This window comes from Alexandromys fortis, unplaced genomic scaffold (assembly GCF_014885135.2).
Source record: "Alexandromys fortis isolate MF-2015 unplaced genomic scaffold, M_Fortis_MF-2015_v1.1 scaffold_121, whole genome shotgun sequence".
Classification (NCBI taxonomy): domain Eukaryota; kingdom Metazoa; phylum Chordata; class Mammalia; order Rodentia; family Cricetidae; genus Alexandromys; species Alexandromys fortis.
This window is the reverse complement of record NW_026068037.1, coordinates 398,349-422,900: the sequence shown is the minus strand read 5'-3', so window position 1 is coordinate 422,900 and position 24,552 is coordinate 398,349. Positions and strand designations below refer to the sequence as shown.

The following is a 24,552-nucleotide window of genomic DNA, read 5'->3' as shown; positions in this document are numbered from 1 at the left end:
GAAAGCAGTCAGGTTCAAGCTGGAGTCTGGGGACAAGGAATAGCAGGAGTGATATGAAAGAATGTCCTAGAATGAGACAAGTACTTGTTTTGATTTTCATACCTCTGCATATCAGTGTCTCTAGCTGTGTTTCTTCATCATAAAGCTGGATGCGGACAGTGAGGGAACATGGCTGGCCTCCCTGATAACAGGTGCTTTGCCAGAGGCCCATTTCTTTACTTTAAGGTAGAAAGCAAAAGTGCTATCCCCCCCTCCTGTTTCCTACTGTTGTTACAGATTCCTATTTTTCTTACGCTCAGGAAGGATGGAAGACTCTACACTTGGAGGTTAAAACTCTAGCAAGGTTTAGCCCCCGTGTCCTTTACAGATCAAGAGGTCAAAGGTCATGGCTAGACATGGACATCAAACTTTGCAGGCATCTTCAGAAGTGAGAATCTCAACAGGGCTCTTAAAAGTGTGGAGACTTGGCCAGGTGGTAGTGGTGCATGCCTTTAATCCCAGCACTCGGGAGGCAGAGACAGGCAGATCTCTGTGAGTTTGAGGCCAGCCTGGTCTACAGAGTGAGTTCCAGGACCGCCAAGGCTACACAGAGAAACCTGTCTTGAAACAAACAAACAAACCAAAGTGTGGAGACCTTGGGGTGGGGACACAGCTCACTGAGTAAAGCACTTTTTCACGAGTGTGAGAACTGGAGTTCGGATTGTTAGGACTGGATGCAACAGGTGCATTCCAGCCCCAGGGCTACTCTTGGAAGATGTGAGCAGAGACAGAAGAATGCTAGACCTGCTAGTCTGGCACAGGCAGAGGTGAGCCACAAGAGACCCGCTTCAAACAAGGTGGAATGCAAGGACCAACCCTTGAAGCTGCCCTCTGACCTTTACATGAGCACCATGAGATGTACACACACAAGCACACATGCAGACATGTGTGTGCACGCGTGGGCACACACACACACACAGTTTTTAAATGTGAGACCTCTATAACAGTTGAGTCCTCTGCATTGTTTCTTTTGAGGTCCCCTCGCTTCACTCTGGACCTTGGGCATTTGGGCTCAAGGAGGCCTTGGGCAGGGAAAGCTGGCTAATGAGCTGACTGGTCATCCCTGGACCCCAGAGGCACCCATACTACTTCAAATAAGGGCCTCTATATCACCTTTAAGTTCCTGAGCAGGGCCGGGCTCTCACAGGGAGCCCTTTCTGGTTGTCGCTCCCATTCCAGTAAAGTCGTTCAAGAAGATACAAGAAGGAAAGCCAAGGGAAGGCTGATAGGCACGTCTGTGTCCTCCAGAGCCCTAGCTGTTCCGTGTTGGCTTCTACATTGCGCCAGCACTGGGGGTAAAGAGTGAGAACTGGAGCCCCCATAATCCCCATGCCAGCAGTGAGGGCTGCAGTTTCCCTGGCACCTCTAGATGATCTCGGGACTGTGACTCTAAGAACATAAAGGGGTCTGGAGAAAGTATCTCATCCTCTCTACACTTCTCTGGTGTGGGAGGTTTTTCTGTCTATGTGTTGTTTTATTGGTCAATGAATATAGAACTGATTTGAGCCTATGGCAGAGAAGAAAAGAACTAGGTGGAGAAAGTTAGGCTGTTTGCTGGGAGAAAGAGGGCGGAGTCAGAGAGAAGCCATGGAGCCCACCAGAGACAGAAACTGGGGACTTTACCCGGTAAGCCACAGCCATGTGGTGATACACAGATTAATGGAGATAGGTTAAATTAATATGTAAGAGTTAGCCAATAAGAAGCTAGAGCTAATGGGCCAAGCAGTGATTTAAAATTAATATAGTTTCTGTGTGATTATTTTGAGTCTAAGATAGCCAGGCGGCCGGGAACCAACAAAAGACCTTCCTCCAACACGTCTCTGTCTCTTTCCTTGTCTCAGCATCATGGGAGACCAGTGGTGATTTTGCAAGGGTCCAGCTGCCTTTAAAACTTCCCTGACCAGGCCCTGGTTCTCCTCTCTCTTTCTTTATCTCTTTACCTTTTCCCCTTCTTTTTTTCTCTCTCCCTTTTTGCTTGCTCTCTCTCTCTCTCTCTCTCTCTCTCTCTCTCTCTCTCTCTCTCTCTCTCTCTCTCCTCACATAGCTCAGGCTGGCCTTGAACTCACTATGTAGTCATGGATGACCTTGGCATCCTTGGCATCCTGAACCTCCTCCTTCCACCTCCCTAGTCATGGAATTACAGGCAGGCCTCACCATTCCTGTGCTATGGCTAAAACCTAGGTCCCAGGAATGTTCCAGGCAAGCACTCTACCAACTGAGCTACATCCCCAGTCCTGTCTACCTGTTTTCCAACATTATTTAGAAGTCACTGGAATCTGCCTTCTGGCTGGGCTCTGGCTTTCCCTCAGGTGGGAATGCAAGCTTTACCTGGAGGGCTCAGCTTGAGCATGGAATGTGGCACCAAGGCCCCTCCCTGCCCTGGGCTAGGCCTAACATTCATCATACCCGGCTTTGCTGCTAATAAGACTAATAAGAATATTCACGGATATTGAGCAAGGAACTCTAATACTTAGAGAGGGAGGCTGGGGAGGATGACTTCTTTTGCCAACCCTGAGAATCTGACATACTTGAAATGACTATGCTATAATTACAATAATGATTTCAATCTTGCGTGTCATTAATATTAATTGTTGCTGTCATTCTCCCTTTCCTGACTTGGTGAGAGCTATGTGAGATCATATAGGCACAGGGTGCTCCACAGGTGGAATTACTGAACTCAATACTGAGAGTTTCCAGAAAAGGAAACCAAGTCCAAAAAACAGCATCCTTACCTGGGTTCTGCTGCTGACCACCCCTTGCCCAGGAGCAGCCATCTCTGTCTGGGGCTACTCAAGACCCTCCAGGGTTTTGCAGCTATCCTTTCGGCAAGCATGCCTTGTTCTTTCTGTCACCACCACCTTCCACACCTGTGGTATCTAGAGCTGCCTTCTTCAGAATGTTTGTCCTGGTCTAATCATACCATGACCATGCTTGACTCAAAGCCAACCATTTCCTCATTCCTGGTTTTAATTCCCCTTTGGTAAGATGTGTCAAGATTTTAGGACTTAAAATGTGATGAAGGGTGCTGAAGAGATGGTCCTTGGTTAAGAACATGTGTTGATCTTCTGATTGGTTCCCAGAACCCACAGTGGGTGTGGCTCACAACTTCCTGTCACAGTAGCTCCTGGGGGATCTGAAGCTCACCTGTGGCCCCTAAAGGTATCCATACACACACAGCATGCACACATAAACCAAAATATCAAACATCTTTTTAGAATGCATTCTTCCAGTGAGAGGGTCCGTCTTGGACTGTGGGGCTCTTGTTTCCCTCCACACTGGGCCTTGCACTAGTGCTCAGCTCTTCAGAAGCAGGCTGAATGAGTCCCTCTGAGCTCCTTCATGTCTTTCTTTCTCTTCAGAGCCTAGTCTCCTGGAACGCAAGGGTCCCACACCCTGTGACATGAGACACAGGTGACATTGTGTTTCTTATCCCCCTGAAGTTCTGTTGTCCACTTCAGAGCAAATCCAGTCACCCAGTGTTTTAGTTGATTGCTAGGGGGCTGAGCAGAGGCAAGTTTGGCTGCTCCTGCCATCTCCCGAAGGTTGTGCAGAACTGAGGTAACTCATCTAGAGCTCTTGGGAAGCCTGTGGCCTACAGGAAAGTCTTGATAAATGTCAGCTGTGATTATCAGCTTAACTTTGCAGTTTGATATGAACACATCAGCTTTTATCTGCCTATAAAAGGTTTAAGGAACTTCCGATAGCTGGTCTGAGTAGGTAAACAACCAGACTATCTTTGATGGAGACGCAAACGGTGTCCTCAGGTGCTTCCCATCTTCCCCCAGCATAGCTGATGAGGCAAACATGGCAGAGGACAGGGGTTGGAGTGAGGCTTCAGGGATTAAGGGGTGCGTGCGTGCGTGCGTGTGTGTGTGTGTGTGTGTGTGTGTGTGTGTGTGTGTATGCGTGTGCGTGTGTGTCGCATGCATATGTCTGTATCTATGTGTATGGAGGGGTACCCATGCCCAGAGAAGGGCATGTGGAGGGCAGAGGAAGATGCTGGGTGGCCTTCTCTATCATTCTTCTTGTTCCTTTGGGACAAGATCCCTCACTGAATCTGGAGTTTGGTGTTTTTCGGCTGAGCTAGAAGGCCAGTGAGTTCTGGTGAACCCTTCTGTCTCCCAACCACTCCGCTAGGGTTACAGACTTTCACCACCACGCTTGGCTTTACATGCGTGCTAAGGATTCAGACTCAGAGCCTCCAGCTGCCATGGTAAACAGTCTTATCCACTGAGCTGTCTCCCTTCTGGCAACATTCCTTCTCGAATAGCGAGACGTGTGGACTCCCTGCCGGGCGGGGGGGGGCGGTCTGAGGCCTTCTAGAACAAGAAAGTCATGCTGCCCTGAGGCATCAGGCAGGCTAGCTAACACAGGGAACCATGGACTGGAATGGGCTGGCAGAAAGGAAACATCTTGGAAGTTGTCTGTGGCATTCAAAGAAAACTAACCATTGCAAAATCTATACATGTTAATAGTCACTATGAGGTGCTCCAGAGAGCATAAATAGACAGATTACAGAGGAAGTAAAAAGTCAGACAGGGTGTGTTCACCTCTACTCTCCAGATAGACAGCCTGAATGGAGAGTCAGTGGGCTGGATGACTAAGGACCAGATGGGCAAAGGGAATTCTATGGAGATGGTGGCAGCTCAGATTCCCTCCCATCATCAGGAGTGTCAGCATGTCACTGTGGAATCCACTGGTGTCTCCGAGATCAGGTGCTGCGATCCTCCAGCCCTAGCCCCAGATGTCACCAGTGTGAGATGGTAGAGAAAAAGGCTGGCTCTGATCAGTCAATAGCACATCTGGCTGGTGGTTAAAGGAACTGTAGCATCAACAATCTCATCAAAAACAGAAGCAAAAGCAAAGAAGAGCCTATTGCTTGGCACCACTTCCTCTGAGACATGATCAGGAGAGAGTTGCCAGATGTCACATAGATTGAGGATGGAGACAAGGACATCATCAGGTGATGTACCATGGCAATGATGAGGACTCAGAAACACAGCTGTTATGGTTAATACCGAAGGTTGATTTGATGGGGTATAGAACCACCTAGTCAATATGTCTCCAGGTACATCTGTGAGCTGTTTTCAGAGAAATTTAACTGAGGAAGGAAGACCCACCTTAAGTGTGGATGGCACTATCCCACTCGCTGGGGTCCAGGACTGAATGAAGAGCCGGAAGCCAGTACTCTTCTTCCTGCTTCCTGACTGGATGCTATGTGACCACACCTTCGCCTCCAGGATGGACCACATCCCCTTATAAACCATGAGCTGACATGACCCTTCCTTCATCAAGGTGCCTTTGTCAGCTATGTTGTTGCAGTAACACAGAAGCGGAGGCTGAGCCTCTCTTGGGTCTGGGGGAACATGGTGCTTCCTTCAGTGGTATGCTGCCCAGAAGGAACCCTAAGAGCTTTGTTGTACAAGTCACCCGGTGAGGAAACGGAGAGGCACCCTAAGGGCTGGAAGCCGAGAGTCTACAATGTGAAGCACACTTAGATATTTTTAAACTGTGAAGGGGCATTGTTCCTGCAGATGTCAGGAAACATCTGGGATGGGTCCGGTTCTGTTCTGCAAACTGGGGAAGCTCAGGTGTTTACCTGTGAAATGCTGTCTTCTCACAACAAACTCTTGCCTCTGCCAGGTGTGTGGGATAGAAGGTCTGGGTGCGGGAATCTAGGTGTGATATTTCAAGCATGTTCAGGTTTTACTGCTGCCTGCCTGCCATCTTTCTACGGAATAAGCCAGTTTGTACCTCCAGCTGCAGCTTGTAGAATTCTCAAGGGCTACAGGAAGAAGACAGAGGGGGCCCACTCAAGCCTACAGATACCCTGAGACTTGACAGAAAGCACATAGAGATGGAGAGATGGATCGTACTGTGGAAAACTCCGTACCCCAGGCTTTCGATGTAAGAACTGGGAGCCTGACATCTTGACATTCTCAACTACTTAGCTAAAAATGACATCCTTTGAGAAAAACGTGTCTCTTGGAATTTCAATATTTGCAATGGGGAAATGAGAAACATTCCCTCTTAGGGAAACCCAAGAATGTGTCAATACCAGGAAAGCGGAGAAGTGGGGTTAGTTCTTTGCCAAAAAGTTTGGCAACCGGCTGGGGTTATGCTATTTCAGCCATATCACATCTAGCAAAGATGCCTGACCAAAGGCTAGCCACGGGACTTCCTGAAAGTTCCTTCAGGAGAGAAGGGGTGACGGCAGGAAAAGCTGGGCAACACAGTCCAGTTTATAGATATCTCCTGGCCAGTGAAAGGCAGGTGCTGTGGGTACAGGAAGATCCATGTGGTAGCTTGAATGTAATTGGCCTCCATAATTTTACTACTTCCCAGTGTCTCTGTTGACTTCCTGTTGCCTGCAAGATGTAGGACTCTTAGCTGCTAGTCCAGTACCACATCTGCCTCCATGCTCCCTGCCATGATGATAATGGACCAAGCCTCTAAAACTGTAAGTGAGCCTCACCAATGAAACGTTTTACTTTGTAAGAGTTACCGTGGCCATGATGGCTATTGACAGCAGTGGAAACTCTGACTAAGACAGAAAGCCCAAAGTGAGGTCAGCGCGAACATTTAACCATGACTTTGAGCCTAGAGTCGATGCCTCAGAGTCTGTCAGAACTGAGACCAAATCAAGGACTCCAAAAAGAAGTTGTTGTGTTGTTGTTCAGTGTTGTCTGTGCCTGGCTGGAAGGAGGAGAACTCTATGGGGTGGGTGGCAGGGATGTGTGCTGGAAAGAGCTCGGGCTTTGCAGTCAGACTTCTCACGTGACCCTGGACAGATTCCTTAACCCTTCTAAGCACTGAGGGCTTCATTATGCTCTTGTCTACCGTGAGAGAACATAGAGATGACATAGTGAGACTTTAGGTGACACATGAGGCACTGAACCTGGAAACTGCAGGATCCCACAGGAATTCAGGAGACATTTCTCTTGTCCTCCAGAAGCTGTGCCTCTAAGCCCTTTATATGTCTAGAATCACACTGTCCAATATGCCTGTCTGAACTAGCCACAACTAGGACTCAGGTGCTTTAAAAGTGGTCAGTCCAAGATGAGATTGAAAGTACAAGCAAAATATACACACCAGATTATATATGTGTGTGTGTGTGTGTAGTATCTTCCCTAATTTTATAGTGACTGCTTGTTGTAAGAGCTTTTTAGATATACAGATTTGAATAAAGCATCTTAGTAATATTAATTTTACCTATTCATACTTAGTTTACTGTGGCTAAAAGAAAATCCAGAATTATAGCGGGCCTCCTGTTTTGTTCTGTTGGGTGGCCCTGCTCTAGACAGTGCATGAAGGCAGGCTCAGAAGCTGAGTGCTCGGGACACATTGGGTTTTTCACTTTGCATTTGGTTACCAGCAAGGCATTAAGAATGTGTGTGTGTGTGTGTGTGTGTGTGTGTGTGTGTGTTTGTCTGTATGTGTGAGTGTCTGCTACCAGTGTGTGGGTGTCCATGGAGGCCAGAAAAAATTTCCCCAGAGCTGGAGTTGTAGGTGATTATGAGCTGCCTGCTATGGGTGCTGGGAACCAAACTTGGATCCTCTACAAGAACAGCAAATACACTTAATTGCTAAATCACCCCTCCAGCTCCCACTCCTTATTTTAAACCTGAGTCTCTTGTAGCTCAGACTGGCTTACAATTCACTGTGTAGGCAAGGTTCACTTGAACTCCTGGCCACCTTGTCCCTACTATTAGTGCTATTGAATACAGGCAGGTTTTTGATAAATAGAGCTATCTGCTGCTCAGTCAAATGTTGGGAAGGCACCTATGTCCCCATGGTCCTGTAAGGCAGCAACCACAACCCTGGAAATAAAAATGGCTGGGCCAGGCTGGTAGAGTTAGCTCATATGGCCAGAAGTGGCTAGAAGGACACGAGGGAAGGACACCTTCTCCCATCTTGGGTGTCAGAGGGGGAGAGGCCCTTGCTAGCACCTTGTACACGAACTTGGCAGGAAGCAAACTCTCGTCAGGCACTCACAAACGCAGGTGCACAGGGAAAATGGCACTTCAGAGTCATCTTTAGGAAACCAAGAGCTTCCAGAGAAATGAAGAGCAGACATCCACAGACATGAGAAGATTCCTTTTCCTCCCCTCCCAGGCAATGTGGTATGGCTGCTTTTTAAAAGTGTGCATTTTACCTGACTTTTTTAAAAAAGAGGATATGTACACTTACATTCTGACCCTGGGGGCATTGCTTCCCCATCCATGTTAGAAACACGAGTACACAAAAGCAGCTACATAGCATGCCACCATGGCCCTGAGCTGCTGACCAAGAGGGACAGTGAGTCATCCAAAGGTGAGAAAGAAGGTGGTCTTTGGGTCCACTTCCTCTTCGGATCACTCTAACAGGATGGGTGGGACGTGTGCAGTGGGAAATTGGAGCAGGAAAGTAGGAGGTAAGGAAGGATGAGAGGTTTCCTTTGTGGAGGTTGTTTTGTTTTGAAGCAGGGTCTTGTATAGCCCAGACTCACCTCAAACTCTTCACGTAGCAAAGGATGACCTCAAACTTGGGATTTTCCTGCATCCACCTTTCAAGTGCTGGATTATAGGCATGCACCCCCACAGCCAGTTCACGCAGCGCTGAGGGTCAAACCCAGGGCCATGTGCATGCTAGGTAGGCACTCTGCCAGCTGACCTATAGCCTGGCCCTAGAAATGTCCTTCCAGTGGGTTAGTGTGACAGAGAAGGGACATTCTAGAGCCCTGGAGCCTAGACTAGCGTGGAAAATGGTTTTGGGTTTCTGGAGACAATAGTCTGGTGTTCGGTTGACTTTATCAGAACTAGAAAATAATTATGGGAAAGGCAGCAGGCAGAGAAGGGGACAGCAACAGGAGGGGTGAGAAGGGAGAGGGAGGAGGGAAGGAGGATGCAGGTGTGGAATGGGAGGCTCCCTGGCAGAACCACGGGGTCATCTGCAGAGACAGTGTCATCTCTGTGTGTTGTGTTCTTGGATGGGGCTCTGAGTTCATCAGACACTGAACATGCTCTCACTCGCAGGCTCTGCAGGTTGTATGCCTGTGTTGCAGGCTAGACCGAATGGTGAGGTTAGGAAGACAGAAGGAGGGAGAGGTAATACGCAGGCTCTGGGGAGAGAGCTGGAAGGCAGGAGACAGCACAGACGTGGCAGAGGCAGGCTGTCACTCTCTCTAAAGCAGCTCTTCCCCAGGTGTGTGGGAGTGGAGTAGGGGCGGGGTGGGTGGGCATGAGCCAAGACCCCCTTCTGCTCCTACTCCATTGCCTCCGTGGACACATACTCTGCAGGGAGTCATGAGAAGGCACTCCTTATTTCACCATGAGCACCCTGAACGTCATCTTAAGGAACAGGCAAGGCACTGACTCTGCCCAGAACCACCGTGGTTGGGGGGAAGACAGGATCGTGGCGGCAAAAAACCTCCCCAGGAGACAGGCAACCTTTTCCTCTGCTCTGGCTTGGTCACTTTAGGTAAGCTTCATGCTCTGGAGAGAGGGAGGACAGTTTAAACACAGGTTGATTACAGATCCTCCTGAGCTCTCTGGAAGAATGTTTTAAAGAAGTTCAGCTTCCGCTGGAAGCTTCTAGCATGTTCCCACAGTGCCACGGGAGGGGTCGGGATTGACCCAGTGCTTGTGCTCCGTTCAGGTGATCAGCTAGAGTTGGGAAGACCTAGTTCACCTTTGGCAGCCTAGGACCTTCCTAGGGCTTTGCCAGGAGGGACACTGAGGTCCAAAGAGAGACTAGGTCTTTCCTATGTCGTTCAGTGGCCTATTCTCCTCATCTCCGTCACATAAAAGTCCTTTTGATCAGCACAGATCATCACTCCCAGGAGAAGAGGAGGTGCCCTCAAGGTACGATCCCTTCTGCCCCACATCACAAACCCTCTCTCAGGGCCACCTGCAGCTTGGGGTCAACTCTCTAACTTTGTTTTGCTGGGTGTGGGTGTCATGTCTGGGAACAAAAGGAAGCTGGGTCATTCACACATCCCAAAGCAGGCTATAGGGCTGGCCAGGGGCTCTGGGGCTCTGGGAAGAGGTTATGGGGTCTCTGGGCAGGGCTTATGGGGTCTCTGGGTAGGGCTTATGGGGATCTTAGCAGGGCTTATGGGGTCTCTGGGCAGGGCTTATGGGGATCTTAGCAGGGGTTATGGGGTCTCTGGGCAGGGATTATGTGGTTTTTGGTCAGGGCTTATGGGGTCTCTGGGCAGGGCTTATAGAGTCTCTGGGCAGGGGTTATGGGGGTCCCTGGGCAGGGCTTATGGGGTCTCTGGGCAAGGATTATGGGGTCTCTGGGCAGGGCTTAGAGGGATCTTAGCAAGGGTTATGGGGTTTCTGGTGAGGGGTTATGGTGTCTCTGGGCATGGGTTATAGGGTCTCTGGACAGGGGTTGTGTGGTTTTTGGTCAGGGGTTATGGGGTCTCTGGGAAGGGCTTATGGGGTCTCTGGGCAGGGGTTATGGGGTCTCTGGGCAGGGCTTATGCAGTCTCTGGGGGTGGTTCCCCAGAATAACCAGAATCTTGCTAACTCCCACCCACCTTCACCTCATCCCACCAGGCTTCTGGGAACACACTTTCACACGTAGAGAACACTCTCGATTTTCCAGAAGAATGAAGAGGAGTCTGGGAAATGGAAAAATAAATTAAGAAATCAAAACAACACTGGATCCATAAGCAATCCGAAGCCGCTTGCTTGTCGCTACATCTGTGAGTAGAAAGGCAGTACGCTGCCTCTCCAAACACTCAGGGTTCAGTCTGACACTTGAGTGAGTCCCATTCCCTGAGCACACCCCGCTGGGTGGTGGGGACAGGCATGGGAAGGTGACACGGGGAAAGAGGTGTAGCTGGGCAGGACATGAGGCTGTTGACAGGGAGACAAGACTGTCCCTGGATGTAAACATCACCATAAAAACTCCACAAACACTTGCCAGTGCTGACCGAGAGCGGGAGGAAGGGTGCGCCCGCCCCCGCTACACAGTACTTTCCATTACCCACTCTGAGCTGCCGAATGTCCCCCGGGCTCCCACCAGGTCACTCTCCTCAAAGGGCAAGAGCATGCCATTGACAGACAGGCTGCGCTTCGTCCAGATGTTCGAGACCCGCCTAGGAGGGCTGTAGCCACCAGGAGCAGCAGCAGCTGCAGCTGCGAAGTCTCCCATGTCAAAAGAGTGGCTTCTTTTGGCCTTGCCCTCCAGGGGCAAAGGGAGGAGGCTCCTGGCACGGGTGGCCGGGGGCCCCAACAGTGGCTCTCGGTCTGAGTGGTGGCCCCTGGCTGATGTCCCTGCCCCTCTGCCTGCTGGAGTCCTGGAGTCTAGAAGTTCTTCTTTCCTTTGACTCTTGAGGTCCAGGGAGGCAAAGGCTCCCATCAAGCGGTCAAGGCTGGGCTTGGGGCGAGGAGCAGGGGGTGGGAGCCTCCAGGGACCCCGGCTCAGGCCTGCAGCTTCCCCGCTGCCCAGAGAGCTGGAGGAAGAAGAGTCACAGGCCCTGGCCAGGCTTGTACTGAAGTCCATCAACTCATTCCGGACCACAACCTTGGGTGGTGCCTGAGGAAGCTGCCCAACAGGGATCCCGCCCAGAGGTGGAGGCTGGGCCCCATTGGTCTGCGAGTACACATTGCTGACAGTGGCTGCCGCCATCTTGCCCGGGGTGTCGTGGTTGCAAACTTTATACCGGACCATGAGGATGACGATGAAGACCAGCAGCGTGGTCACAATGATACCCCCGATGATCAGAATCATGGTGCCCCCCAGGACCTGACTGTGCATAGACTGGCATTGTGGGTAGTCAGCCTTGGTGAAGAACTGGGCGCAGCCCACAATGTTGGTGGCCGTGAGCGTCGTGGCTGTGTCGTCCCACATGGCTAGCACACACAAGTCGTAGCCCGTCCCGGACACTAGGTTGTTGACCACGAAGGCCTTGTTGGAGGCTGGGATCATCCTGAGGAGGGAGGCAGACACAGAGAGTAAGAAAGGGTGGGGTGATAGGGTGCAGTCACAGGCAGACACAGAGCAACAGAGACACATGCAGGCCCACTGAGAGGACGGCAGAGACCGGGAAAGGTAGAAATGGTGGATAAACGGTGACCAGAAGGGAGAGAGGAAGGAAGAAGGAAGGGGCAAGAATTAGGGGTGTGGCAGAGAAAATGGTAAAACCATGAACGAAGTGATCTGGAAGATGCAGGGGACAGTTGGGGCGAGAGCAAAGACAAGAGAGAAATGTTTGGGATGGAGTTTCAGAGAAAAGAAAGGAGACAGACATTCTCTCCAGGTTTGACTAAGTAAGTGCCCAAAAGTAAGGCAATGAATTCAAAGATGAAGGAAATAAAATGATAGTTGAAAGTATGGGTGAGGGCCGGGAGATGGTGGTGCACGCCTTTAATCCCAGCACTCGGGGATTAGGCAGAGGCAGGTGGGTCTCTGTGAGTTCAAGACCAGCCTGGTCTACAAGAGCTAGTTCCAGGAAAGGCTCCAAAGCCACAGAGAAACCCTGTCTCGAAAAACCAAAAAAAAAAAAAAAAAAAAAAAAAAAAAAAAAAAAAGAAAGAAAGTATGGGTGAGGAGAGGCATCTAGACATGGGACAGAGGTGGATGTGGGGCCGGGGAGGGGGGCAACAGAGAAGTGCAAAGGCACCTGGGTGGGACAAGGAAGGTTCAGGAATTAGTGGGGTGATTGCCCCTCCCCCACATCTGTTGCTAACATCCCTCCACCCATCCCCTAACACTAGAAGTCCTCAGGGGTCCTGGAGACCTCTCTGGGCCTTTGCTTTGGGAATCAAAGGTCCTACCCTGAGCCTGAACCCAGCACCTCTCTCCTGCAAGGGAGCTCCTTGTGCGGAAGGATCCGTTCCTGTTGCAGGCTGCTGGTGTTAACAGGAGAGAGCAGGTGACAGAGACTGAACATGCTGCTCAGAGGTGGTGACAGTGACCCACCGAAGCCCAGGAGGTCGCCCTGACTCCCACGGAGCTGTCACGTTCTGTCAGCAAACTGGCTCATCCCAGAGACCTGTAGCAGAGTTCCTAGGCTAGGAAGGCCTTGCCTGATCCTGCCATCTTTGAGAAAGGATTGATAGGAATCAGTGTCTCCACATGGGGCCTTGTCCATGGTAGCCTGAGTTGTCCTGGGGAAACCTTCTGGAATCTTGGAAACAAGCTGATCGCTAAGACCTTTGCCATGGCATCTAGTCTATTCTGCCCAGAGATAGGGTCTGGGCCACTCCCATAGGCAATCCTGCAGAGAGGTCAGCCTCAGAATAAAGACACCCCCTGAAGCTTTCCTATACCCCCCTTTCCTATCTCTAAAGCCTTCACCCTTGAGAACACAATGCCTCTATCAACTCCCATCTATCCTCTCAAACTCAGAGCCAAGCAAAATGATTAAGATATCAAATATGAAATAGCAGCGCCCAAAGACTTCCACCTGAGGACCTGCTGGGAGGACGAAGCTGACAGCGATTGACAGCCCATCAATTCCTGGGGGCTGCTGTCCTGGCCCAGTCTGCTTGGGAGTTCTCTTAAAGGAGATTGATTCTCCAATCCCCACTTGTACCCCTGCCCCACAGGGGATGGGGTGGAAGAGGCTAGCAGCGGTGACCAGCATCTTAGGGCTATCTGGGACTTTTCTCTTTATCCAGACACTATGACCTTTCAGAGTGACAACGTGCTCTTATTTCAGAGTACAGAGAAATATCTGAGGCTCAGAGACGTTAGATGGTTTGCCCACGGTCACACAGCTAGGACTAACTTCTCAGTCACTGACAGATATAGAAATAGGTTTTTTTTATCGAAAAAATTCTTTATTGGGGGGTGTCAAGATAGCTCAGTGGGTACAACCCTTGAACCCTGAAAAGATGGACATAGAGTCAGCTCTATAAAATTGTCTTCCATACATGCGCCATCACATCTGTGCATGTGCACAGACACTAATAACAATTTTTAAAGGAAGTCTGCTTTCTACTGCATTTTATATGTTTATTTTGTGTGTGGAGGGGTGGGGAGGCATGCATACATGCCATGCCATGTGTGTGAGGGGTGGGGATGCATGCATGCCATGCTGTGTGTGTGGAGGGGTGGGGATGCATGCATGCCATGCTGTGTGTGTGGAGGGGTGGGGATACATGCATGCCATGCTGTGTGTGTGGAGGGGTGGGGATGCATGCATGCCATGTCGTGTGTGTGGAGGGGTGGGGAGGCATGCATGCCATGTCATGTGTGTGGAGGCAAGAGTCTGTTTTCTCTTCTACCGTAAGGGACCCGGGAAGTGAACTTAGGTTTTCAGGCTTCGTAGCAAGTGTCTTCACCCTCCAAGCCATCTTGCCAGGCTATAAATAAAGGGTTTTGGTGCTTTGCTGTTGTTGTTGTTGTTGTTGTTGTTGTTGTTGTTGTTGTTGTTCTAAGTCCTCACTGCCCTGGAACTTATCACACATCCATTTCCCCAGAGCACAGTATCCTCTGTCGCTTGTGACCACCTACAAGTTTTTAAGCCTGGGCAGGATCCAAGAAAGGGCCCTGGTGTGGCCAGTGCCGCAGGGCTGCAGGAGACACTGAGGTTCACCAGTTCCTTCTCCTGGTGTCTTGAGGTGCCGACTGGAGCAGCAGGACCTAATGCCGGTAAGGACAGAGCCTGCTGGCAGCTGTAGGCTCAGCAGTCTGACATGACCCTTGTTTGTTGTCTGTGCTCTAAGCTTGGCAGGGTTGGCTCTCACGATCCTTACTTTGAAGATGGGCAAGTGGAGCCAGACCCTAGCCAGGTAGTGCAGCTATGGATCTGGGTCAAGCCCAGTACGGTCTCTGGCTTGTGGGGACTGCAAGAGTACAGCCCTGAGAGAGGAGACTGCGTCCCTGTGCCTGGAATACCTGCTCTGAACACGACTTTCCACACTTAATATGTCTCGCCCTAGCAGCCCTAGGACATGGATCATGAGCCCAGAAGTCAGCTTGAGGTTAGCTGTGCTTTCTAAGGAATCAGAAAGGGCTCTGCTCTTGGTATAAACAGTCAGAGAAGAGAAAAGGATAAAGAGAACTCGCTGCTCTTGTAGAGGACCTGAGTTCAGGTCCCAACATATCCATGTCAGGTAGCTCATAACTGCCTGTTGTAGTCAGCTTCAGGGGCTCTGACACCTTCTTCTGGCCAACTTAGACACATGGAAGGGCTCACGTGTGTGCATGCACACACACACAGATAGAGATAGAGAGACGGAGAGAGAGAGAGGGAGAGAAAGAGAGAGAGAGGGAGGGAGGGAGGGAGAGAGAGAGAGCGCTAAACCTTTCTAGCCTAGCTGGGGCAGAATCAAGTTTGCTTTTTCTAGTAGTAGCTGCCAGTTTTTACTTGGCCTTTCTGTGAGCACATGGTTTCATTCAACCTCCTGACACTTTGAAGAAAGTCATGACTGCTCTTCCCTTCAGAGAAGTGACAGAGGTAGGACCAAGTGCCATCGATGGGAATCTTACCTCTGTGTGTGTGTGTGTGTGTGTGTGTGTGTGTGTGTGTGTGCTGGCGCACGCGCTCACGCATACACACAGATGTATATATATATGTGTGTATGTGGAAGCCAGATGTAAACCATAGGTATTGTTTCTAAGGTGGCTTCTCCACCTTGATTTTTTGAAGTAATACTCTCCTAAACTGGGAGTGCATTGGCTAAGCTAGGTTGGCTGGTCAATAAGCCCCAGGGATTCTGTTCTCACTGTTCTTCAGCTGAGCTTTTCATGTAGTGTCTGTGGCCTGAACTGGGGGTTTCAACAACCAAAGAATCTGCCCCGATCCCAGGACTGCTCTGTTTAATACATGGCATCCAGTAAATTCTAGGTACCAGAGAACCACCAGAGAAAAGTGGGTGCTAGTCAGAATCTAGGGATTGAATGGAGCTCATCTACTACCTGTGAGTTCTTACACACCCCATCACATCCTCCTTAAGAGAGCTACCCAGTAATTCTTGAAGCAAGTCCAGAATTCTGTGTTCCTCCTACATTCCTGCCCATCAGTCGGTAGCTCTCCCAGCTAAACAAGCATCCCCAACTCCATACTTGGATATTTCACTTTGGGACCTAGATGTGAAATGACATAGCTCCTAAGTCTCTTGCCAAGGGTCTGAGACTCACAAGAGGCCACCAAAGTTCCTTATCAGAAATTCCAGCCTAGACCACTGCTTATATTAAACCCCGCCCCAACACCCTCTAACTTTCCCCGCTCAGGTAAGAGCATCACAAGTCAGTCAGGCCTGGCCTGGGGTGGAGGAAGGCAAAATCTAGAGTTTAGATTTCAGCAGAGAGCTCAAAACCAGGGAGATTGCTCAGCTTGTGTAGAGGATCTGAGTTCAATTCCCAGCTCCCACATGGGGTGGCTCACAGCAGACTGTATCTCTAGGGGATCCAATGCCCTCTTCTGAACTTCACAGGCAATACATTCATATGTACGTAGTAATACACACACATACTTAAAAATTGTTATTGATGTTTTAAACTTCATGTCATAACCACCTTACAGGACCATTTAACATATAACTACCATAACTGTAATGAACATTTCAGCAACACCTGAACATTTCTGAAAACACAATAGCCCCAAGTTAATACAAAGTCAAATTCACAATACATCCAATATGTTTCTGGAAGCATTCACCCATGCTGCAACCCGTGGCACTGAAGCCTTGATTCTGAGTGTTCAGTGTGTACACACTACACTGTCTGCATCCCATGACACTGTAGCCTTGATTCTGAGCGTGCAGTGTGTACACATCACACTGTCACTGTTGTCACACCAAGCACAGCCAACAAACTCTGCCTGGAACACCTCAGACCAGGCTATTGCATATTTTAGTGTTTTTACTCTACATACAGAGATTTCTGCTCTATTTAAACATATTGGCTTCATTATAAAAAGCAAAATTTTACTATTTTTTCCCATTCTTGCCCAGCATGTAAGTATCAAATTATATATCTTTGGATTGTATTGTGTTTGATTTTAAAAACTGTTGTTTGAGCTGCTGGCTTGAGTCACATGAAAACTCAAATTAAATGATTTTTTGGCTTGGGATTAGGACAGAATTTTTGTCAATGTCTTTTGAAATGGCCATAAATATCCTTCTGCCATTTTATATTATGTATTTATGCAAAGTGGCATTCTCAGTATTGCAGATTACAAAATCAAAATATCAATCAACTCTCAAAAATGTTGAAGATACTCCACATTCTCCAGTATCAAATATTCAGCCAAGATTTAATTCTTCATTTAAAAATAAACAAGCATATCCATCTCATTAGTATGCAAATTTGCTTTGCTCTTCAGCACATGGTAAAATTGTATGTATACCAAGGAATTGTTCAAAAATCAATTTCTTGATGGGCTGTTATCAATAAATGTTTGGTCTAATATGTATTTCACAGACCTGCATACCTGGAATCATGATAGCAGAAATAGTTTAAGTAGACATGATACAGGAGAACAGAAACTGTACAAAGGACCTCGTTGCAAAGAGGTGGTCAAGGCATAGGGACTAAAATGGAGTAACCCTAACTGTGACCAATGCCAGCTGAGCTGTCACATCCCTGCTGCTCCATGGAGGAGAGAGAATCATGTAAGTACGATACACAAATGGATGCTGGCCTACAAACCGTCTGTCCCTGATCAACAGTCAGAGAATACAGAAGACAGGGATAAGTGCCCATGTTTTGTAGAGATTTAGCACTGGTTGTCACATACAAGCACGTGATAGGTGTTCTGAGAATTTATTCCAATTATGTTCCTCTAAAATTCTTGCTCTGCAACAAATTGCGAAGAAGAAAAAAGGCTTTCCTAGGGAGTGCCCTGAGAGGTACTAGTCTAGAAGCTGGTTTCTTAGCCGTTTTCAGCATTGTCTATCCCTGGCTCTGCACTGCCTTGATATGTATTGGCACTTACCAAAAACAGAACAGGTCTTAATTAATGGTTGCTTCAATCTCCCCACCTTTCCCCCTCTCTCTCATAGTGATCTCTAAGATCCTGGGTGTGTCTGAGAGCTTTCCAGAGAGGTACTTTTCTTTCCTTAGGAATTAATACTTGGGCATCTGAAGACCTTTTATGGTTACAAAATAGGGACTTGGTATGTATAAACATATGTGTATTTAAAAATTATTTGTGAGAGAAGAATTATGTATATGGGGGGTTGTGAGTCTGTCTGAGAAGTATCATTGTGATTATGTGTATGTGTGTATGTATTTGTGTATCTCTCTATCTCTATGTATGTGTGTGTGTGTGTTTATGTAGATATGGTACAAAAAGCTCTGGTAACTATCAATATCAGTCAACACTCTGCCCCTTCTCCCACTAGAACCCCCATCCTCTGATATACTGAAGGGACCTCCTCTGTGACCTCCTATAGACAATGGCAGATTAGATCTACTATTTCCTAATGGCACAGTTTCCCCCAAGAATAGGCATGCTTGCCCTAAAGGTCAAGCCTTTAGATTGAGTTCCAGAACCCATTTCCTGGTTCCATGATTTAATGGTTAACCTCCAATGTCAGCAGGATTTAGAGTCACCTAGGAGACACTCTGAGTCTGGAGGAAGTTTTCCTAGAAGACTAACTGAAAAAGGAAAACCTGTCTTGCATATGGGTAGCACAGGCCCATATGTTTGAGTCCCAGACTGAAAAAGGAGGAGGAAAAGATGAAGCCAGTTAACACCAGTTCATCTCTCTCTCTCTCTCTCTCTCTGCTTTCTGACTCAGACATGGCATGACCAGCTACTTTACTCTCCTGCCACCTTCCCTGAGGGCCTATACCTTCAGACTGTGAGTCAGAATAAGCCCTTACTTTCTAAAGTCTTTTTGGAGGTATCTTGCCACTGTAAACAAGTGAAGGAACTAATCCACAAGGTCTCCCATCTCCATCCATATTTGCCAGCATCCCTTGCAGCTAAGTCCAAGTGGTACATTTTGGCAAATGTGTGGAAGGAAATCATGTGTGGTGGACCTTCAAGAGCAGGAATGCCTCCCCAACATGCTCCTTCTGTTGTACATTAGCCCGGGTGGAGATTTGATCTTGTCTATCTAGAGGACAAGAAGGCCTCAGTATCCTTGAAGCAAGTATTCTCACTAGTGTGATAGATGACACCGGATGGTAGAACACACACTGGATTAAATCTATTGCACTGTTCTACCAAAACAGCGAGGCTTCCCTGCCTCATGCAGTTTCTCTGGTGAGATGAGGAGACTGGAGTGACCAAAACAAGGGTAAACATATAGACTTGTATTAGAGGAAGTGATCTATCCCTAAAGAAAAGCCTTTGACGTTTTTGTGTTATCAACAAACACTTCCTCTTTTATCTTCATTGTTCCTTCAGCCCCATCCCCTTCAGTGCCCCAGAACCCTCCATTCCAGAGACTCTGTCTCCATTCCCTCTGTCAGACACACCACTGTGGCCTACTGAGTTGTGGCACTCATGTAGTGAGGTCCTGTCAAACTGCTGGCTTTACTTCCTGTTTTTGCACCCTTATCACCCATCTTCACAGCTCCACAACTGCTGCCCACTCTGGCTAGCCTCCACATGTTAAGCCCACAAGAAATTGTCTCATTAAACAAAGGCAGATGTGCCCTGCTTTCGAGCTTCACCCAGGCCTATGAGCCCCAAAGGGAGTTGTTTCTCCCCAAGATCAATAGCCAGGAAGAAAGATGTGACTGGTTCAGAAGCACACATGTGTACTCACATCAAGTTCTTACCCTGTGAAAGCTACACACAGGTTGTATCAGGCAGTATCTTTATTCTATGCAGTGGCAATCATAGCTGGAGAAAGAGCCTCAAGTAGATACACTGCCAGCTCAACCCCCATTCAGTCCAAAGAGACTGGGCCAGGGTGACAAGTCCCTCAGCCCTCTGCATCTGCAGGCTCTTTGTCTCCAAATTGAACACATGGTGCCCGATGTGTTCAAAAGAATTTGAACCAAAATTTCTAAATATGGATTGATATGTGTGTGTGTGCATGTGTGCATATGTGTCTATGTGTGGAATATGTGTGTGCACATGAGTGTAAGGTACCTTTGGAGGTCAGAGCTAGGTGTCTTCTTGTATTGCTCTCTGCCTCTTTTGGGACATAGTTTCTTCTTTGAACCTCAAGCCTAGTGGTTGCCTAGGGCAACCTGGCTACCCAGAAAGATTGGGGGTGTCCCTTGTCTTTGTCCTGCTAGTGCTGGGGTTGCAAACACTGCTGTGCCCAGCCTTTTACATGGATTATAGGGATCCAAACTCAGGGCTCCATGTTTGCAAGACAAACCCCTTGTCCACTGAACTCTCACCTCAGATCCTGGCTGTTTTTTCCTGGTCACTATCCCTGGAATAAAAGCTCTCCCACTATTTAGGCAGCGTTGACATAGTAGCTACTACTGGAAGATACATGGACGGGGCTGAGCTGTAGCATACCAAGGCATTGTGTTGGGTTACATGCCTACAGTGAGCTTGAATGTGAACTTTGGTGTATTTGGGAAGTGCTCTGTAATAAATTGTCATCAGACACCAAGGAACAAGAGCACAGTGCTGCCCTGAACATCAGTAGGCAGAATTAAAGCCTGCTAGGAAGCACATTTTAGTATCAAGGTTGACTGTTTGACAATAATCCATAAAGAAAGACATATGTGTGATGGTCCTGATGGACGTTTATTAATGCTTACTAGTGTCAAACTATTCTGAATATTTTGCACATGTTAATTTAATCCTTTTACCAACCCTTTGTGTGTGGGTGGTGGGGGACTATCATCCCTACGAACAAATGAGGAAATCAGAAGTTGAGGCTCATTGAAGAGAGATCCCTTGCCCAAAGGCTCACATAAAGCTGTGTTCAGCAAGGTCTGAAAGCCTGAGTTCTGTTCTCAGAACAGATCATCTAAAATTAAAAAAAATAAAATAAAAATCTGGGCATGGGGCTTGCTGATCAGCCAGGAAAGGCAAAGTGGCAAACTGCAGACCAAGCAGAGACCTCTTTACAAAAATAAAAAAAAAAAAAGAGCATCTGGAGAGATGGCTCAGTGGTTAAGAGTGCTTGCTGCTCTTTCAGAGGAGCCAAGTTTGGTTCCCAGCTCCCTTGCTGAGCAATTCCCAACAACCTATAACTCCAGATCTCGGGGATCCAATGCCTCCTTCTGGCCTCCATGGGCACCAGCATACATGTAGCATACACACATACAGACATACATACTCATACACAGACAAAAATAATCTTTAAAAAAAAAGAAAAGTGAAGAGTGCTCTTGAGGAAATATATCTGGAGTTTACTTCTGGCCCCCATGTACGCAAGTGTATGCACATTGGAACACATATGTGCACTTATACATGCATGCACTTATACACACAAACCCACAAACGTGTGCACCCCTCCCCCAAAGAATACATACTTTAAACCAGTCATGATGCCATCTGGAGACTATCTGAAGATCAAGTTCAGACCCTGCACTGTGGTCTGCTGGCTCTTATGGCCTGGACGGATGGATGTTGACAGGGACTGCAGAAGCTCTGGGGAAGCTGCTGTGGTTCCAGCTTCCATTCGCACAGCACTCACATGCGAATGCTCAGAAATACAAGCTGTCGTTCACAGGAGGGTAGTGAGCATGGATGAGGGGTGGGGTGCTGACTGACTCTGCTGTGGGGATACTAGGTTTCGTGGCATCTGGCCCTCCATGTGCCTCATCCTGTAGTGAAATTTCATTTATATTTTAATAAATAAAGCTTGGCTGTAGATCAGAATACAAAACAGCCACACTCGTCAGACATACAGACCAGGCAGCGGTGGTGCATGCCCTTAATCCCAGCACTAGAGAGGAATGTAAAGTGGGAGGAGACAGGAACTCATTCTCTTTTAGTTTGAAGATTTCATAGAGGTAAGAGCTCTCCAGTGGTCGGCTGCTTTGCTTTTCTAACCTTCAGCTTGAACCCCAATATCTGTCTCTGGGTTTTTATTATTTGAGCTACATCACCCCTCAGAGAGAGGGAGAGATGTTTTTCCTCCTGGTGGGACAGAGAAATCCACTCAACACTTGTCCCTGCTGTGTTTCTGCTGATCTTCCCAGACACCCCTGCCTCTAATAAACAGGCTGGCCAAGGCAGAGTAAGGCTAGAGACAAAAGACTTCAGAAGGAGAATCTCTGTCCCACCCAGGGGAGGTCCTGGAGAGCTTATGGGAGGAGGCTGGAGGATGAGCATCCTTTGGCCCCGCACACCACACACCCTATGTTCAGACCCAGCCAGTAAGGCTCTGTCTGCCCTGCTTCTGTGACTGGCATGTGACCTGGGGCAAATCACCTTAACTCTCCATGCTTCACCCACTTCTGCCATTCTAGAATTCGTTAAGCCTATCAGCAGAGGAGCTGCTAGCAGGGAACGGCGGCCTGAGGGCTATGCCATAGTTCACCAACTCCAAATAGCATCCACAGCACTCACTCAACACTCAACACTCAGCTGCCTGAGCTCCACACTCAAATCCTCTACAACTCAGGGGCTAGATGTTTACTGTTACTTCATTTCCCAGAGTTTCAGCCTTCCTGTTTGCAAAATAGCTTACATGATGTGTGTGTGTGTGTGTGTGTGTGTGTGTGTGTGTTCACACACCTGTGAACCTGGCTGTCCGGGTTACTAGGTATGGTAGTTTGAATGTAATTGGCCCCCACAATCCCATAATCTCATGGGGAGTGGCACTATTAGGAGGTGTGGCCTTGTTGGAGGAAGTGTGCCACTGTGGGGACGGGCTTTGAGATTTTATATACTCAGAGTACTGCCTGGTGTGTCAGTTGATCTCCTGTTGCCTGCAAGATGTAGCAGTCTCAGCTCCAGCATCCCCTGTGCCCGCATGCCGCCATGCTCCCTGCCATGACCATAATTGACGCAACCTCTGAAACTGTAAGTAAAGCCTCTCAATGAAATGTTTTCTTTATAACAGTAGGCCTCAGTGTCTCTTCACAGCCATAGTAAACCTAACTAAGACACTAGGCAAAGGAAAGCTGCTGAGGCTGTGGTCAGCCATGAGGAGCCCATAGCGAGGGGTGAACCATGTCATCCTTACGGGGAGCTGCCCAGGGTGGCGAGGTCTATAACCTGTCTGCCCATCTACTGTACCCTGTTCTTCCTGACCTCTTGGTAGATGCTCTCTTACAGATGTCCACAGCAGACAGTCAGAGTAGTAAGGAGTGGAGACATAAATGTCCAAGAAGCTCACTGACCAGCTGGCTAGACAACTGGTGAGCTTTAGGTTTAATGGGAGACTGTCTCAAAGAGCAAGGTGGAAAGCAATAGAGGAAGACACCAGCATTGACCTCTAGGGAGGACCATGTCTCTGGGAGGCAGGTGGGGCTGCGGGTGTTACCTCCTGAGGCCCTCTGCAGCACCACCTTCTTACCCTTCCTGTCTGCCTGTAGGATGCCCACCACAGGCTGGAAGACGAAGCAGGAGCTCCTGGCAGTGGCTGATTTACTGACGTCTTTATCCACACTCTGATATTTCACGGCTCCCAGGGTTTTGGTGGAGCAAATATGACCTTTTATTCTTTGCTTTGTTTAAGACTCAAGGTCAACAGCCCAGCTGTGATCTATCAGCGGCTCCCTCTGCCAGACACCCTGTGTCAGAAACTCACAGCAGAGATTCATGATGCCAACCTCAGCCCTCTTTGCCTGCCTGGCCCTTGACGCCAGCACAGAAAAGCCATGGCCACGTGGCTCACGGAGTACCAAGGCTCGGCCATTGCTCTCCACCCTCCACACCAAGCCTGCCTGTCCTTAGGGTCTAGTCATGGCCTGGTTTCTTCAGTGTGTCCAGCGGCCGCAGTGTAGCTGTGACTCAAACAGTAAGCTAAGCATGAAAACACTTGAGGGCTTAACCGTCCTTTCCCTTGGCGTGGAGAAGACATGCATCTGCCTGACTCTGATGGATCTTCCAGGGCCTCTAAGCCACTTCTGCCCTCAATTCAAAGCTCTGTTCCTCTAATAACGCTAATCCTGCCTGGAAAGTCCTTCCACTTGTCTAACTGCGACTCCCCTGAAGTGAGGGAATGGCAGGAGAGTCAGCTGGGGCTGTGCATCCTGCTTTCCCACTGCATCTCCCCGGGCACTGATGATAATTTTGGGGGTGCCCGCAAGGAAGAGATGGGGAGTGGGGTAGTGAGAAGGTGATGGAGATATTGCCTTGACTTAGGCTTGTCATCTGTACCCCACTTCCAACAGGACACTCCGCCAGTCCTTTCCATCTCCTTTGTCCTGGGAAATGAAGTGTACAGACACTCTCTGTAAAGTGTGGCAGGCCTGGGTTCAAATTCTCTTTCTTGGGAGATCAGAGACTAAGAGGTGAGTTTTAGGGTGCTTGCCAGGTCCCATGCTGCATCTGGGAACCTCCACAAAAACCTCATCAGATCTCCCTAGGTGAAGTTGTCCTTAGGCCTGGCTCTGGGCACTCATCTTCATATAGGAACAATCACGGCAATAGGAATAGTGGGGGGGGGGCTGGGTGGATAGTGAGTGTGGGGGGTAAGAGAGAAGGCTGGTGTGGATAGAGGGTGTGGGGTTAAGGGAGAAGGCTGG

The 24,552-nt window shown here is 48.7% G+C and overlaps 1 protein-coding gene across 1 annotated transcript in view; it reads right to left on the bottom strand.

The window, feature by feature from the left end:
• Positions 1–10,995: 10,995 nt before the first annotated feature.
• The window catches only part of Lrfn2 (leucine rich repeat and fibronectin type III domain containing 2), a 26,500-nt gene continuing 12,943 nt past the window's right edge, over positions 10,996–24,552 (bottom strand). The window contains exon 2 of the mRNA XM_050165103.1: positions 10,996–11,962. Within this exon, the coding sequence (XP_050021060.1) occupies positions 10,996–11,962 (967 nt within the window). The remainder of the gene's footprint in view (positions 11,963–24,552) is intronic.